A 17,876-nucleotide genomic window follows, 5' to 3' on the forward strand; every position below is an offset into this window, starting at 1 on the left:
AAACTTGTCCACTAGCTAACCTGTATTTCACTTCTACTACTTTTACTTTTAATGCGTATACACTCTAAAATATTTATAGTTTATTTTATAATTATATTTTTTGTTTTTTGTAATTATATTTAGCGCGTTGTGCTATAATAACTTAAGTTTTTGCTTCTAGCGATGCTAGCGGCGCCACACTGAATATGGAAGTAAAGTTGAGAGGGGCCAAGCCGTGCAAGATAAATGGTACACACGCAAGATGGCACATCACCACGGAGAAGTCAACCTAGAGTTATTACTAAACGATGTAAGCTATTCGTTTCCATTTGCACGACTGTCTCTCTGAGGCGATTCAATGTATAGCGAGCTGTCGTTGGATACCACTTATCTTAGAACGATCGCAGTCGCTTGCCTGTGAAACTCGCGCTGACTCAGTTTTCTTTGCCGGTAAATTACTTGACAAGATTAGTGTTTTATAGATGGTCGCGAAATCTTCGTAATGATTTTGGATTCACGCGGATTTTCCTTTATTTGCTGCAAACCCATTCGTTGATTGTCACTACTATTATTCACAACATAAAGTTTCGTATACAATCTCCACTTTGCAGAAACAGCAAGTTCCGCTGCGGTTTTCCGCATGCTAAACATATCATTTCGGCTAGGAAAGAGAAAACACATTCATTTTTATGTTTCGCTTAGATCTTCTATTACTCATGCTATCACGGATCTCTATGTTTAGTTTTTGCCATGTCAGCTTACTCGAATAATTTTGATAAGAGCGTTTTTATTCCTTTACATTAATCATTTCGTGTCTCGCTTCCAGAGCATAGACCTTTCGAAATTATCCGATGAAGAAAGGTTTAGGTAAGTATGCATCATTGACACCTGATATCTCAGAATATTCTTCTCTTTTCAATAGCCTAACGCAGAATATTCTTCTTCTCTTTTCAATAGCCTAACGCATTAGTGACTTGTGTATTTTGTTTCCCCTTTTTACTACGTCGGGCGCACCCGTCATGATTAAATAACGTACACAGGATCGAGATGTGGGCGTGGTTTCGCCTCCGTATCTTCTTTATTAGATGACAGCACACCCGATAAGTAATAATAGCACAATTGAAGTCACTGTCTTCTCTTTGTTATTAAAAAAAAAGTAATTTTGAAAGTAGTAAATTATTGTACCAACAAGCCCAAAAAGTGAATAGATCACCAATGCTTCCAAATTTCTGGTCTTCTGCGTTAGAATTGTCTAACGACTCTCCTGTCTTGGCACTCGCATGCTGTCTTGAGCACAAATAACATGGTGAATTCCACTGGTCCTTTTGGAGCACGCCGGGATCAGTAGATGAGAGCCTAGATGGAGCATGCAATACAAACAGAGTCGCCACGCCTCCGGATCTTCAGTGCTACATGGCTACTGCTTTGGGATCGGCGGATTTCTTTCCGTCATTCACCTTCCCGGAAATCCCCATTCCGCGATCCCAGATCTGGAAGCATATGGTTTTACAATCACGGCGGTAACAACACATGTTGAACGCACGAGCAAAGTTAATCATGGTGTGTAAGGTGCGTGTTAATAAGCGATGTCGATATGCATCAGCGTAGCCACGTAGCCACGGTTTCCAGGTACGTCTCGATTTTCAGCGGTCTGAAAAACATTTGAATTTATGCGGGATGTACAAGCAATCCTCGTTGTCGCTGCTACTGGAGGTGCTGCTCAAGCAACTTGACAACGACCTGTCACCAAGCAGCAGCAGCAGCAGTAAAGCGGGCGGCACTTCGCGAGCGGCCATTACGAATTCTTCCGAGTCGAAATGCCCGGCGAGAAAGGAAGTCACGTGTGTGCGCTAAGGGCTGACCAGGCTGGCTCCCGGTCGAATCCGCCGAAAGTGGCGGAGCAACTTTTCTCGGATCCGGATCGGAGATCTGGAGTGGGAGCTGATCCAAAACGACGAGTGGATCACGTCCGTCTCGATCCCGATCGCCCAGTAAAATATGCATTTTCCAGAGAAGTCGATCCCAATGTGCTCCAAAATGACCAGTGAAGTTCGCTATTAGTCACTGACAAGGTGGGAACTGTGGGGCGCCCCTTAAAAAGGCAGATCCTTCAGCACAAACTTGTTGACCTTCGCAGTGCTTCGGCTGCGTGTGCATGCTTTGGGCTCGCAAAACGCTGAAGCACTATCGAAGCCAGGAAGCTTGTGCTGGAGGCTGGACGACTAAAACTACTCCCCCTGCTGTTCCCATTCTGTCTGTGACTACAGTAGAGCTGCCTTTTGCCTTTCCTTTTTGGAGTTGTTTTAAAAAGTGTGTGCCACGCCTCTGACAAGGTTGCCGTGGAATCATTCTCGCGTCGAGAATGATTGCGTCGACATGCTTGGGTCCCGAACGTGTGTCTGTTTTCAGGGTCGAACATGCGAGGATGCACGAAAAGCACAGAGGGCACGAGAAAATGCACGCCTACATGATTCTCATCCTGCTGGCCTCGGTCGTCGTAGCTCAAATAGTCCTGGTGCAGTGGAAGAAGCGACACTTCAAATCTTACCAGGTGCGGTTCCCTTTTGTTCGTGCATGGTGTTTCTGCTAGTCCCGTCTTTGGTTTTTATAGTGCAGCATACCCCAAAAAATAAGTTGAGGGAAACATTCAGAATTTCATATGCAGCTGCAATAAATTTGAGAGCAATTCTTGTATGTGCTGTGAACATGGAAGGGCATGTCCCTTCCCACGTCCTTGTTTTTTTTTTTTTAATGAAAAATTAAGTGAACTTGTGGAGTGTTGCATTTACAGTTGTTTTAAACAAGGGCTGGGCGGCACAGTAAGATGAACACATGTTGCGTGCTCTCTTGGCGGCATCTTTATTTCTCGTCTGACAATAAGGGGAGATTCTCAAGTCTTCTGGGACCGCAAGTATGCAAGTATCTGGATCAACAATGCCCATACCATAATGACACGCTTGTGTGGAGCCCTTGGAAGTTCCATCATGCCCCTCAGATTAGGATGTGTGGTCCCTTTTTATTTTTAAGGGGACTCGTTGGAAGCAAACATTTTGCCTAAAAGCTGCTGGTTTCATATTGTCTCATCGCATTCTCAAAATGTTTCATGAACTCTTGAGTTAATGAGCATGAACAAAACTACAGCAGGATAAAGACAGTTGTTCCTTCAGCACCAGGTGTTCGAAGTTTCGACAGGAACCTGCGGAAGACTTATTATAATATTCTGAGAGATAGCCCACCTAAAATCGAGAACAAATTGGGAGAAAATAAGGTGTGGGCTAACTTTCAATGTGCAATCAAAAAAAGTTGCGAAAATTCTATTTTTGGATTATGTGTCCGTGCCAAACATGTTATAGCGGCAAGTGGCAATGAAGCAAAGGTCACTGTACTTCTCAGTCAGCAATGTTCGCTTATATCCTGCCATAGCTAACTAGACGCATTTACGCCGAGGTTATCATTGATCCGAACACTATGATTGCTATAGATCTTTCGGTATTCAAAAGAAAATAGCAAATCAAGCCAAAAATAGGGATGGGTTACCTTTCGGGAGTGGGGAATCTCTCGGGATTTCACGGTAAGTTGAAAAGCATTTCTGTGGAAGGGATTTTACTTTCTAACTAGTTTCTCCACCTACTTGTTATTTATTAGTTCATCAGCAGGTTTCGGTCACCTATGTTCTGAGCTCGTCACGATCCTTGATGCAAAGAGGGTTTTTCACGACAAAACTTTCTGCCATAAAGTGCTAATTTGCTGCAGATAACTACTCTATCTTTTACGCTAAAAAAAGGAAGCTTCTGTACAATAACGACAAAAACTCGAATACTGTTTTAGATTTAATATTTTTCCGGAAGACTGCTCTGTTTATTCAAGCTAGGGGTCCTGTCCTAGGGATTAGTACTGTTACCCAGCCAAAGATGCTAAGAGAAGAGTTGCAAACAGCCCAAAATACCAGACTTTCGATTGTAAACTCGACTATCAAAAATCAACTCAACTGCATGATGTTTGCTTGATTTAGCTGTTTTATTTATTGTACATTTTGCTACCCATAATTGCATTTCTTTTTCTTCAGAGTTATTAATCTGACTGGCAGTGCTCTTCTCGGCCATTTCTCATGTGAATTTTTTGTTTTATGTACTTTTTTCTTTTCCCAACAATAACTAAGCATATGGCGTTTTTATTTTTTTCTCGTGAAGACAACAGCAAGACGTCACACCGTGTTTAGTAAATATAGGGGAGGCTAAGAAACTGGGCGTCAAAAAAATGACCCACATTTAATGTGGTAACCGAACTAAGCGAGAGGTTAAAAATATCCAAAGCGTCTTTTATTTGGATGGCTTTTAGCACTTTCAATACAAGTGAATGCATGATTGATTTTATGGAGCACATAGAAATGCAGTGCAGTAGGTAAGAAAGTTAATTATTAGCTAATAAAATTAACTATGGGTGCCCAAATGAAGTACAAAGGTAGCGGAATCTGGTAGAAAGGAACTTTTTCGAAGCCTCATGGTAGAAGCTAGCGTTTTGCTTGCAAATTACGGCCTGAATTGAGAAGCACATTCTTTGGAGGCTTTTGAAGTCAAAGCAAGTGCCCATCATAGAGTTTCATGTTTTCTGACAAGAACGACCGAAGTCAAATGTATGCCAGAGGACCAACATGGGGGACTGCGACGTCAAAGTGTGCCAGATTTGGGGAGGGGTGGCTCCCCACTGCAACGCATTCAAACTTTGGTTAGATCAGCAAGCTTCTTGCGTTTCAGCTGGCATAAAATTTTTGTTTTATGAATTGTATCACTTTAGTTCTCATCATGTTCCTTTGGTGACCTGCAAATCAGAAAATGTTTCCGGTCATGGTCGCCACACCTGACCAAGGAAAACGGTGAAAGAGCATCTCTAAACCAGAGATCTTCGACCGGCAGTTCTCCTGTAGAAAAAAAAAAAAAGCCAGATTTTGTTTCATAAATACCTTTTATGGGTTAGTTGACCTCCATTGATAGTGTTTCAGTAAAACCTTGGCAGGCATGTCTCATTTAGGGCAGCTAGTTGCACACCCTTACCAAATACTGAAGGAAACTGAGTGGTAGTTCTAACCCTGGATGTCTTCGCTTCTCCTTTCCACTTCCAGAGGGCATCCATGCTAGGGATGTGGCTCATCCCCCTGTGCGTGTCGGTGCACTCACATTGGTGGCGCTTTGTGTTCATCTGGTCCATCTTCACGCTCTTCACCTGCATCGTGGTCAGCTGGGCCCTACAGAAGCCCATTGCGGGGACCACGCCCCGCTGGGTATACAAGTGGTTTTACGTGGTGCACATGCAGAGGTGACTGCCTTCATCAGCTTTTAGGGTACAGAGTGGCATTGCTGGTATTTAGAGTTTGGTGGAGGCTTGTTGTGGAGGAGGCATCATGCTACTCAGATTTCAGTTGCATGTCGAATGTACTACTGTGGCCTAATTAATCCTCAGTCCTCTGCTGGGCATACCAGATACCCTTTGTCTCTTTTTTGCATCTAGAGCACTTGCTAGAGAAATTATCTGTTAGGTACATTATTCACAACACAACCACATCTTTTGAAAGATGTGGTTGTGTTGTCCCTGTTTTAATTGTTTTATTTTTTCTTCTTCCATGACTTAAACCAACACGCTCTTCTCCCAAGCGTACATTACTCATTAATTTATTATTGTGACCTTTCATTATTGAGCATAAGTGTGGCACTGTGAAAAGAGCATGTTAGTAATAATGGAAATGAAGAATTAAACATTGGAGCATTAGAGAGGACGAAACATCAGATCCGTTTTCCTGTTTGCAGTTTCTACCCTTAATTATTTTTCCTAGTGTATTTTAGTAAGCACCCAATTGTTACTTTTACTGTGATCTGTCACTGAGACTTCATTTTAAGGTCAAGTCACTTGTCTTCTTGACTGCTTGTTTCTTCAGATATTCTTATTTCCCTGGATTGGTTTTAACCTTGTCATAAAGCAAGGAGGCCAGACATTCATAGCTATAAACATTGTAATCTGTGCTTTGATCTTAAAGTAATGCAGTTAGCCATTGAAACCTTTTTTTTTGTGCATCTTGTTTGCTGGATATAACATTTCTTTCCCTCAATGCCGAGGAAGACTGGCCATCCCTAACAAAACATTTGCCAGGCATTCCATTCCACCCATGGATATGAGGAGGGCCTCTTCGGTCCATTTCGGAGCCACTTATATGGTATATAAAAATTGTGGTAAATCTGATAACTTTACTTCAACTTGGTCTAAGAACATGGGGTTGGGGCATACATTCTTAGCAGACTCGAGGGTTGTTCCTTACCTCAGGCACAGCATTTTCTTTTGACCTTGAGATGTTTCCTGATCCCATGGTGACAGGAATTTGTGACAGGACATGATATTTTTGTAAGATAATACAGGTTTGAGCTACAGCCTTCGTCTACTAACTACAACAGTAAATAAACTCATTATTAACCTACCGTAATATCCCGAGTCATCGCCCATCCCCGAGCCATCGCCCACCCCATTTTTTGGGCCAATATCGATTTCCGAAAAAACACCCAGTCATCGCCCACCCCTTCAAATACCCCAGCGCAGACTCTGCGATCCGCGAACACTCATCCTACCCGAATGACGCGGCCGCGGACCTTACAGTTGAAGGACGTCCGTGACAAAGTAAAACGAAGGAGGGAAAGACACTTCTTTTTGTTTACGCATTTCCTCCGTGAGCGACCCCAAAGTGGTCGTGTATCCGCGCGAAAAGAAAACGATGGAGATAACAAAATAAGAGTTTGTTAATGTAACCGCGGAGTGTTAGGTCAAAGTCTGTCTCCGCCAAAGGTCACCGCGAACCCGCTCCTTCTTCCCGCCCGTCGCGACCGCGGTTGTGCAATATTTTAGGCAAAGCCAACGCGTAAATAAAGCTTGGCTGGAACGCCCTACGCAGACGTTTGCAGAGCGTCCCAACCGTGCATTGATAGCCCGCCGTGCACGGACGCGCGTATGTACGCACCAAACAAGAAAGTTGCGCAAGAGCTTGCAATTGACAAGGCGCCCGACTTGGCCCGACGCCAAAGTATTTGCCAACGCGACCGCCGGCTTTCCCGCTTTCCCAGCATTGCTCTTGGTCGCTTCTTTGGTCCGCTCGCTCGCTCGTTGCGCCTGGTGGGTTTTTCTATTTTCTTGTAGACTTTTCTTTTTTTTTTTTTACTAACTAGGAGAACATAGTGGTGACATTCTTTCACGGAACAAACGTTCGCGCTATATGCAGATCGGCGGTGTTTCTAGCGCGTATGCAAGCAACGGACTTCGCTATAGTAAAATATTCTTTCGTGAGCATTTTTTTCTATAAAACAATGAAACTAAATCGAGTTTTGAGTTTGATGTATCTCTTGTGCATCAGCGCTAAATACGCAGAGAAAAATAGGCGTTTTGTTCCGCTTTTTTTCAAGTGTTTGTGCTCACCCACCGAGACATGGCCCACCCCACTTTTTTTAATGAATTTCAGACGGTAGGGGGGTGGGCGATGACTCGGGATATTACGGTAGTGTTATTATTATCCTCCCAGTAAAAGTAGCATAAGTGAAATTTTGCTTCCTGTTTTTGATGTTTGCAGCTATGCACTGGGTGTTGCGGGCTACCTGGTGGTGATGCTGACACTTCTGGGGGTCAACTTGATGTTCCGAGCCAAGCCGCAGACATGGATGGACATTGGCCTGTTGTTGCTCTTCTATGGGCTTTACTACGGCCTGCTGGGGCGTGACATCTCCGAGATCATCACAGACCGCATGGCGTGCACCATTGGGGTACCAATCTATCTTGGTTATCGAAGCGTAGAAGGCTTTTTACGGAACCCACTAACCCGAGACGTTTGTTCGCCCATGTAACCAGTGTTTTTCAGCTTGACTGGCCATGTATCTGGAATGCTTGGAAGTTGTGTTGTTCTGTATGTGAACCAACCTCTGTTGAATTACAGTGACTGATTTTGTTTTCTTTCTCTGTTTCTGCGGTTAACAGTATTACACGCCGACAGGTGTCCCAGTGAGACATTTGGAGCCCAACGTGTGTGCGGTTTGTGGCAACAAGATCCTTGTCATGGACAATGCAGAAGCCATTGTAGAGGAGACCTACAAGCTCCCCTGTGGGCATCTGTATCCCTTACTCTGCCAGCTTCTTTGGTGTTAAAGAAACAGCAAAGGGATTTCCAAAGCTTACAGCATCCCAAAGAAAACTGCGAAGATCAGTGACTTTACATATCAGCTATACTCCATTCACCTGTAAGCTGTTAGTGTGGTGGGAGCCATGCGCTTGCTGGACCAATCAACCACCTGCCTTTCATCACGTGACTCTGCTTTTTGCACATAGGTATTGGCGGGAACATGATCATGTGTTGAAAGATAGATGTGTGACTGTTCCAACAGGCACATAGTCTCCATCACACTCTCAACTTGGGGGTGAAAGGAGCATAGTAGCTTAGATTGATTATGTCTGTTACTGCTTAGGTTTCCACGGGTCGTTTCATTGGAATTCGACCAAAATTGTCGGGGGAACCTTCAGGATTTTCATAAAAAAAATAAATGTGATGGCTCAAATCCTTTGATGAATGAAACTATGCTTTAAAACAACCAGAACTCAACTGTTTATAGAAAAAATTATAAAGTGCCCCCTTGCAAAATGCATCAATGACTCTGATCAGACCTTTTTCCAAATTTGCTTGTTGTTTACCAACTGTTGAGTTCTTTCACACTGCTAATATTTTTTCACCGTTTAAAAAAAGATCATGGGCTATTTTTATAGACAGCTTATTTTCAACTTTTGTCAATATTTGTTTATGGGTGGACACTGGCAAGAGATTTAACTTACATACTCAAGTGATTGGAATGAAATTTGCAGAGTGGATTTAACATCAGATGTATGTGTATTGTGCAAACTCTCAGCGCTGTAGTACAATTTTACATACTTGCATAAGATGATGTGTCACTCTTTGTTAAGAAATCTATGATATGCAAATGAAGCTGTTAAGCACCATTTTTACTGCTTGAATATAAAGGGGGGGGGGATGTGGGACTTTGGGCTATATAGTTTTTATAACTCAGATGTAAATATTTCAGGAAGAGTTCTTATCTCAAAATATGAGATTCACATCTGTCCTATGTCAATTTTTTTAAACATGGTTTTTTCTCAATGAGGAATTCAACTTAAAGCAAAATAAAGTAGATAACCCGATTCCGCAGTAAATTTCAGTTCAGAAACATCTTGATTGGGTTATCAGAATACTTTTACCTTCAAACAAAAGATTCCTTCGTATGAAATTTGCAGCAAAAAGTCGAACTGAGAAAAGTGCATTCAAACATTAAACTCCTTTATTTTGTTACTGCCTCACAATGTGTTGAAAATATTTTATATCAATGTAACTATTTGGTGTTTGGTTACTAAATGTAGTGTAAGGGTGTATAATTAGTTTCTAAAACCGAAAACTTTAAATTTAAAAAATGAATTTAAAAGAAAAATTTGTAATTCAGCCTTGTGTCTTCCCTTAAAAAATTACAAACTTGCCACCTTGAGCAAGGTCCTGTCCTCTCCCTTCGAGCACTCTTTTTCATCGTTGCTACCTTGAGCAATTTTGCCTCGAATTCAGATTGTTGTGGAAATTGAACCGTTAGGAACTATGATGTGAAACATGAAATAACAATCAGTGTGTAGCTTTAAACATAAGCTATCTGATGATATATTGTTTGTGTAGGTGAGTTTTATGAAAGTAATTATATCTTGTTCCAAGCTTGTTAAAAATCTAGAATTTGAGATTTTTGAAGAGTCATTTTTTTATTTTATTTTGAATTTTTATTTTGATTGCATGTGACATTAATATTCATCGGGTATAAATATTGGAACGGTGGTTTGATGTTTTATTTTTGGGACCAGTTAAATAAGCCTCTTTTTTGCTCTAAACTTGTAAAAAGCCTAAAATTTAGTTATTTAAGGTCTATCTAAAAAAAAAAAAAATTACTAACTTTTGTTTAGTGAGGACACTTTCGTCCTCATTAGTCATGCTGAGTTGAACTGTGGTATCTTACTGAACAAAAGGGTTAAAAAGCATGAACAAACGAGGACAATAAAGAAACACGGACGACAGGACAGGCGCTTTACTCTCAACTGGTTTTTATTAACACCATTGTCACCTATATATACACATTGCTCAAACCACATCGGATTCAATCGCCACAATCGGAGCCAACCTTTTAGAAACACCATCTCACTCTGAAGCAAATACAAAGATGGAGCGCTGACGCAATTGTTTTCTTTTTTCTTTTTTTTTTTATTATGTAGAATGCTTCTATAATCTCTCTCCATTTTTTCCTTTGCCTTTCTTAAAAACTTTGTGCCAGTCAACTTTGTGCCACATGCCTACAATGGTCAGCGAGATGGCCTCCCGCGTTGTTGCACACACACAAATTATGTTCACGTGCTCTATCATTGAAGCAGCGCGCAGTCTGCCCAATGTAGACTCTGCCACAACTAAACGGAATCTCGTACACCGCATTAGTGACGCATGCAGTATACTGCACCGCATGTTTCTTGGAGCACGGTGCCTTTTTCTGCCTTGTCAACATCGGACATATCCTGGCAAGTTTACACGGTGCCGAAAAAACCACGTTAATGTTGTATCTACCAGCTACCTTTTTAGGTTATGAGACAGTATGCATGAACGGAATGACTTGCACTCGTTTCCTTTCCTTTCTTTACTTGCCTCGCTGCCTTTTTTACTTCTTTTTAGCTTGTGAAGAAGGCTCTCACAACAACTAGAGATCAGATTAAGGGGGTACCCCGCGTCTGTTAACCTTTTTGATTGTCGTTCAAAACTGATTTTCATCTGGTGATTGCAACTTTTTTCCAGAGCCGCACTTAGACATGTCAAGGCTATACCCCTCTTTGCCAGTTTAGAGTGAGCACTTTCAAACAAAACCAGGCTTTCCTTAATGTGTGGACAATACTGCCAACAGACATGTTCTTCAGAAAAAAAGGATCAAAATGTCTAAAAACTGAATGCAGTTATTCACAGGCAATTCCCAGGTAAAATTAAGTGGTATCTTGTTTGAGGTGTAGATGAAATGAGAAAAACTGTCAATCACACTTTCGTGCTAACAGTGTCACGCTGTGTATGCCAGTGTTCAATTATGTGCTTGCCCTTGACCCTTCTCGATCTGACGGCAAGATTCCACGAATTCTGCATCCGAGGGTGGTGCATTGTGGGCAAGAAGCAGACGTGCCCTTACTGCAAAGAGAAGGTGGATCTCAAAAGGATCTTCTGCAATCCGTATCCTTTTCCTTTCGGCATGTTCAGTGTTATAGATCTCAAATTGACTTAAACAATCCATTGTGACAGCTGTACATAACCAGTGGTTTTGGCAACCTGGGATATCACTAGGGTTCCAGGTTTTCGGAGTTTATTTTTCATCATATTCGGATTGTGTTTTTCTGAGTATATTTTTTGACAAAAATGCGGAGCTTCTCGCAGTTTATTTTTGTTTGATTCCGAATTCTTTTAAATTCGAACTTTAATTTTGTAGTGTTTCTTATTAAAAATAAATAAATTACATCCAAGTGTAAAAACATATGCTGGACAACAAAAAAGGCGATTGTATCAGTTAATATTTTCTTCAGAATTGTATTTGACGTTAGTGGCATTACTACTGGCAATACTAAATTGTCCTGCGACAAATGTTGCACACAAGTGTTGCGTCGATAAATGTTGATACCTTAACATCAATAAACTCCTGGGCCTGTTTTCTCGAAGCGATGGTAAACCCATTTTGGTAAACCACGGTGCCTAGGAAGGAAAAAGTACCTAGGTACTGTAATAAAGGGCTGGATATAGAACAACAATAATTATTTTTGATTGGGCAGTAAGATGCGCCATTTATCGGTGAAACAAAACGGTCATTTTGTTTATCCTCTTTTTCCCCTGGTTGTTATCGATCTAGTATGGTATTTTAAGTAAAAAGATAGTAATGTTGTACTTGAAGACCAATTTATTTGCTTCATATGGTACGAAGACATTTTAGCTACTATGCGAGAGTTTGCCGGCGAATATTCGAAAATCTAAGAAACATTTCCTTCAATATGTTTCGCCATAAACAACGCATAACTTTCCCGTGGGCCTTCCAGTCTGCCAAAGCTGGTGCTGTAGTCTCGTTTTTGTTCCTTGCGACGCACGTTTCTGCAATTCCTGCTGATCTCAACTGTTTGCCCCCTTTTCCTTTTGCCCAACCGATCCACCTGTGACGAGGAGGTAAGCTTCTCGTCACCGTTGAATTGGTGGCCACCGGGGATATGTAGAAACCTCGATGCTGTCGGCATACTGTCGGCGCACTGCGAACAAAAAAACAGTACAATGTCCCAGCTGTTCACCCGGAATGAAGACTATTGAGGATAACCCCCTTCCTTAACAAAGTAATCGCTGCTCACGAGTTGGCGTGCATAGTGTAACAAACAAACTACTCGTTCGCAAAACATTTTTTTACTCACCGTAAAAACACTTGCAAGGCTTATGTACCATCATATGTCTTGGATCCCGGACTGCTGAAGAGTGATGTGTTCGCGGAATGTGCCGTCAGTTAGTTTAGCAGTCCCTCTGAACTACCGCTTTGCTTGACGTGCTAATAGGTTGATGGTGCGTCATTAATATAACAGCCGGATCGAAATTAATGTTCAGCAGAACCAAGAAGAACCTTTAGCCCTCATTAAGCGACGTTGCGGCCATTTTGCTTGTAGGTACTGCTCCTTCCTCGGCGCCCCTGCTCTCCCAGTCACGTGACCTAGAATTCCCTCTTCTAGGGACAATAGTTAACTTTAACCCACGGTTCGCGTTCGAGAAAACGGGCCCTGGAGGTAGTCGCTGGGAAGCTTGTATTCATTCCATAATATTCCATCAACCTACCGCACGGCTGCACAAGGTGGAGTGGTTAAGGATGTAATAGAGAAGTTTCAACTGTCCCTCTTCCCCACTTTATGCAATCTTTATGGTACATAGCTTTCACTGTTACAAAAACACGACCTCTCCTTTCTCTAAAGTACAAATAGTATGAACCAAACTGGAAACATGAACAGTGACTTTTGTCATGACCCGAAAGTCCAGTGACCTGTTGACCTGAGCGAAATTTGAAACAAAAGTGTGGTGGCAATTTCCCAGGACCATTGACTCTACGCGCTGATCAAACCATTAATTTAAAATACTTTTGTGTGTGTGTGCGGAAGGGGGGTGGGGGGGAGGAATGGGCACATCGAAATTTGGGGTTTATCGGATAAATCCAAATTTACCAAATATTTACCGGCGGGTGTTTTTCGTATTTATCCGAAAACATGGAACCCTAGATATCACAGATATGGTTGATATGATGCGAGCACCCACTGTCTGAGATACGTTTATCACATATCTGTTGCCATGCGAGTAAATGTACGTACAGAATGTTCTAAGGTCCTTTCATTTTCAAAGCATCAACAAATAGTGTAGCGGGTGCTGTTGTTTCAGTTTTGCGAATCTTAGCTGTCGGACCAACTGCACCGCTTTCGCTTCAGAGGTACGGGCATACGAGAAACCAGCTTCTGGCAGTTGTGGTTTGCCAATACTGACTTGGCGCTATTACTGCAGTTCGCTGCTCTTTCGACAAGACAAAAGCACCCACAAGCCACCATAGTAAGCATTCTGTGTGTATGCTTACTATGGTGGCAGTATTGTCATGAATGTCCACAGAGTGTTGCATGTGTTTCAGATGATTGGCAACGCATTCATATTGTTCGTATCTGCAATGACAGCCTATTTATTTAAATGGTACAGAGAAAGGCAAAGGCATGCCTTGAGGAATTTTAGAAAGTGTTTTTGATTGCGGAGGGAATTATCACTAACGTAGTTGCTTATTGTTTGCTTCCAAACCTAGTAAGTTATATTGTGTATGATTATGTGTTGGACATGTTTCTTGCAGGCGAAAGTTCTAAGCTGCATAGGTTTTATCCTTTTTAGATTTATACAGGCTGTTTTATTTTTTTTTTTTCAACTGCAACTAAATTTTTGATAAAGGAGGGAAGCGTTATATGAATGCGGTTTTCACTGCGTGTTTGTATGGCTTGGAGGACATTAGACGGGAATATAACCATCCTTATTATCAGACTAATTAACTAGCATTAATTAATTAACTTTTTAATTACTGTAATTAGGATATATGTTCATATTACAAACTTTGAGGCAGTAGAATTCGCTTAACTAGCCCGTGTTCCAAGATCTCTGCCCCTGAATTGTCTACTTAATCCAACTTTTTGTCCACTCAATTCGGCAAACCTGTGAAAGTGGGTACTATAGTTGAACTTAGCTACATTAGCCAGATAAAAGTGCAAGATTCGGGGGCTAAGCTTGCGCAACACAAGCTGGGTACACAAATTCTACAAAATGGGATATTCTTGGCGTACGGCTGCCCCGAAGTTTGTAATATAAGCATATATTCTTATTACAATAATTAAAAAGCTAATTAGCGGATTTTAGTTAATTCATCTGATAGCAGTGAAGGTTATATTTTCATTTTATGTCTGCCGAGCCATATAAACGCGCAGTGAAAACCGCATTCATATCAATTTTCTCCCTTTATTTAAAACTTTGGTGCAGCTAAAAAAAACACCTGATAGATACTAATTTTGAGATTTCAAGATCTTTCCTTTTATTTGGCCGCTGTTTTGCAGTGTAATGAATGGTTAAGAATTCAGTGTGCCTGCTCCCAACGAATAACGGTATTTGGTTAGTGTTTCACAAACAACTGCCAGACTCCTTAACTGCTCTCTTTTTCACTTCCCCACAATCTCCAGCTGGGAAAAGCCCCACATCCTGTACGGAAACTTCCTGGACTTTATCCGTTACCTGGTGGTGTGGCAGCCTATGATCATCATGTGTGTGCAGTTTGTGAATCACATGCTGGGTTTGGAGTGATGCTGGATGCTTTGCATACCAACTGTTTTAAACTCATCCTTCCTGTGCAGGACAGTTGCTTTTTGTATAGAGAGAGATGTTGCAAGTTTGTTGGGGACCAGCGTTTTATTAAAGTGGGCCGTCAGACGAGTTGTTTGGTTTTGCCTGTGCGTAGTCGCCGATGGATTAAGAAACGCAGTGAGTCTCGAGTCCCGGGCATCTTATCGCTCTGCAACCAGTAAAATTGCAGCATTAATCAATAAGAATACCGGAGAACCAATCGCGAAGAATGAAGCGCATAGAGAGGGTGTCTAGCGACCGGGAAAATCGGGAAAATTAGGAATTGTCAGGGAAATTTTAATTACCGGGAAAAATCGGGGAATTGTCAAAAAGCCAGCCCTGTCAGGGAAAATGAGCCGGAAACGCCATCAAGTGCCCTGAGCAAAGACCTGACGACTTGGGGGCAGAGAAATAGGCAATCAATTCTGCTTAGAGCGGAGCGTGGGCTCTGCTCACCCGACGTAGTGTATGCTACCCGATGCAAAGGGTAGAGCCGACAAATCAAGCCCAAGCCTCAGATTGGATTGAATTTGATTGAGGGCGCGACACTAGGCTAGATTCAGTTAGAGCTACTAGATATAGTAACAAATGGGAAAGTCGCACACCCCAATTTAATCCAAGCCTTAAGCTGAAGGTGTGCATGTGGCGGCCATGCTACAATTCGGTTATTGACGTGTGTGGTTGAGTGTCGTGTTTTCATAGTGTTTCCGGGATTGGCCTCTTCGCTGATGATGTCGGCGGCAAGAAAGTGCTCTCCTAATCCAGACTGGACAAACCAGAATATTTCGGAATATGAGAGTTGGATTAAGCCTGTGCAAAATGATCCTCACAGTGCTCAATGCTCAATGCCTCTTGTGTTGGAATGATACACCCACTCATGTTTACAAACAAACCGGAGCGCCCCTAGCGGACGCCACCGGCGCCGCGCATGCGCGATGGGGGTGTGGGCAAGAAGCTCGCCGTCGCCCATAAACAAGCCATTGGAATGCGATGTTCGCGTCGGTGCGAGTCCCCCTGCCCTTTTTCGCGTTCGAATTGTTGATTCTACGTCTTCCTGGCGATGTCTATCTTGAGCGGCGTCAGCGAAATTACCGAGGCTCGTTACGCCGCAAAACTTCTCGTGAATAATGTGACATGTGGCTATTCATTCCGTGTGGACGCTATGAGCGCTAAAGCCTGATTCGCATGATGCGATTTCGCTCGCAATTTTCATTCGCTACGCCGCTCGGGCTGCAAAAGCGTGAACCGTAGCTGAGATAGTCGACTTCGATACTGAAAATCGCAAGCAGAATTGGACCAAGTGAATTAGGGAAAACAAGTCGGTGATGGTCACTGGTAACAATGATCAACATCTTTTTGTATCTACTGTTTACATCGAGCCTGCTTACCAATTTTCAAATTTAAAGGGATACTTCAACGAAATTTGAAATATTCCCGTCGTGTTAAAAAATAGGTTGAATATAATCCACAATATCCGTAAATGACAATCGCACGTTTGTATTTTGAGCCTAGTGGCTGTATTCTTTGTTATAAACGGCCCACTCTGGCGAGCGCTCGGAGAAGGCCCAGCGGAGACCACGTGACATCCAACGCAATCGTGACGTAGGTCGTCTCAGGACGAGCAAAGCTATGGCGAGGCTGACGTCGAGAGGATGGCCTAGTCGTTCCAGCCACCGAAGCGGCTGCTTTTGTACGAATTTTGAGTGACGGGTTAATCTTCTGTAATCTTGTAGGGGGACAATAGCGACTTCTGCGACACACCAAAGGCATTCTTGGGAAGAGGGGAGTTCCTCCTGCCCCCCTTCTCTCGTCGTGGCCGGAGGCGAGACAACCTCCGTCACTAGCTGTCCTAGACGGGCATACAAGCGAGGCGTTAGCGACATCCAACAGGTGCTCTTTGCTAATCGTTTAATTCGTTTAAAATTCCTTTTCGTGACTTTTTTAACAAGATATTGGTATGTTCGATGTGATGCTGCTCCTTTGAACACATATAGATAAAAAAATGATGAGGCCTGCATTTACTTCTTACCGCAAGTACCGGGCCAACATTTGATCTAAGGGCCAAACAGGACACTACAAAACGCACGACTCCGACAAATCGTGAAAATTGAAGCGGACGTTTCTATTTTCACGTTTTGTCGGAGTCGTGAAAATTTTTGGAGGAGTCGTGAAAATTTTCACGATCACGGCTTCCCTCCTCGCCTCCACTTTTCTCTGATGTCACACGCCACCTGCATCTGGCTCACCTCGCCAACGCCCTCGCGTACTGCCGTCACCTCGGCTCGAAGGCCAATGAGGTCCGGTTTCAGGTGGATTTGGGACATGCCTGCGTCGAGGGGTGCGTTTCGCCCGCCTCGGATCAGCTTTCTTTGTCGAGATTCACTTTCGTCGTGATGGCGTCCGACGCGGTTCCGTATTGTGAGCGGAGGCCTTGAGCGATTGACCGACAGCCAACAAAGCGTGTGAGTAGAGCTCCGGACCCACGTGATGAGCAGAGCAAGGCCGCCGTGGAGGAAGCGAGGGGGACATTTGTCGGAGGGAAGTTTCCCCCCGGGAGGCTTTGACGGAGGGGGGGGCGCTGCAATCGCCTATGAAGGAAGCCGCATCTACGTCGAGCTCTGTGTTTTTGGATCGAAAACTCCGGCGTAGTCACCCTTACGACACCGAAGACGTCAGGAAGAACGGTAAAGACCCTCCGGACTCACGTAAGCTCAAGTCGTGCTCCGGCGGATCGGCCTTTTCTACCTCCGAGGGGGGTTCTGAATCCGGTCTGGAGAGTAGGCCTAGCGTGGCCGATGTGAATGTTGCGGCGGCAGGACCCGGTGCCGCCGGGAACTTTAGCGCCAACGACACCGTCTATCCCGCCATGGAGGTATCGCAAGCCGATGCGGATGAGTCAGCT

General features: G+C 43.2%; 1 protein-coding gene across 1 annotated transcript; it reads left to right on the forward strand.

The window, feature by feature from the left end:
* Window positions 1-199: 199 nt before the first annotated feature.
* Window positions 200-15,064, forward strand: LOC8041239 (RING finger protein 121). The gene is made up of 8 exons (XM_040214168.3): window positions 200-289; window positions 806-846; window positions 2,389-2,530; window positions 5,099-5,292; window positions 7,580-7,769; window positions 7,981-8,114; window positions 11,177-11,278; window positions 14,815-15,064. The coding sequence occupies exons 1-8, from the start codon at window positions 242-244 to the stop codon at window positions 14,933-14,935; spliced, it is 972 nt and encodes a 323-aa protein (XP_040070102.1). The 5' UTR covers window positions 200-241; the 3' UTR covers window positions 14,936-15,064.
* The last annotated feature ends 2,812 nt before the right edge of the window (window positions 15,065-17,876 follow it).

Source organism: Ixodes scapularis, unplaced genomic scaffold (genome assembly GCF_016920785.2).
Source record: "Ixodes scapularis isolate PalLabHiFi unplaced genomic scaffold, ASM1692078v2 PGA_scaffold13__105_contigs__length_92229423, whole genome shotgun sequence".
NCBI lineage: Eukaryota > Metazoa > Arthropoda > Arachnida > Ixodida > Ixodidae > Ixodes > Ixodes scapularis.

Bases quoted from the DNA above. Each gene is read 5' to 3' on its own strand.
- LOC8041239 (XM_040214168.3), top strand. From the start codon at position 242: ATGGCACATCACCACGGAGAAGTCAACCTAGAGTTATTACTAAACGAT. The intron at 847-2,388 runs GTAAGTATGCAT...GTCTGTTTTCAG, and splicing joins TCCGATGAAGAAAGGTTTAG to GGTCGAACATGCGAGGATGC. The intron at 11,279-14,814 runs GTATCCTTTTCC...CACAATCTCCAG, and splicing joins AAAAGGATCTTCTGCAATCC to CTGGGAAAAGCCCCACATCC.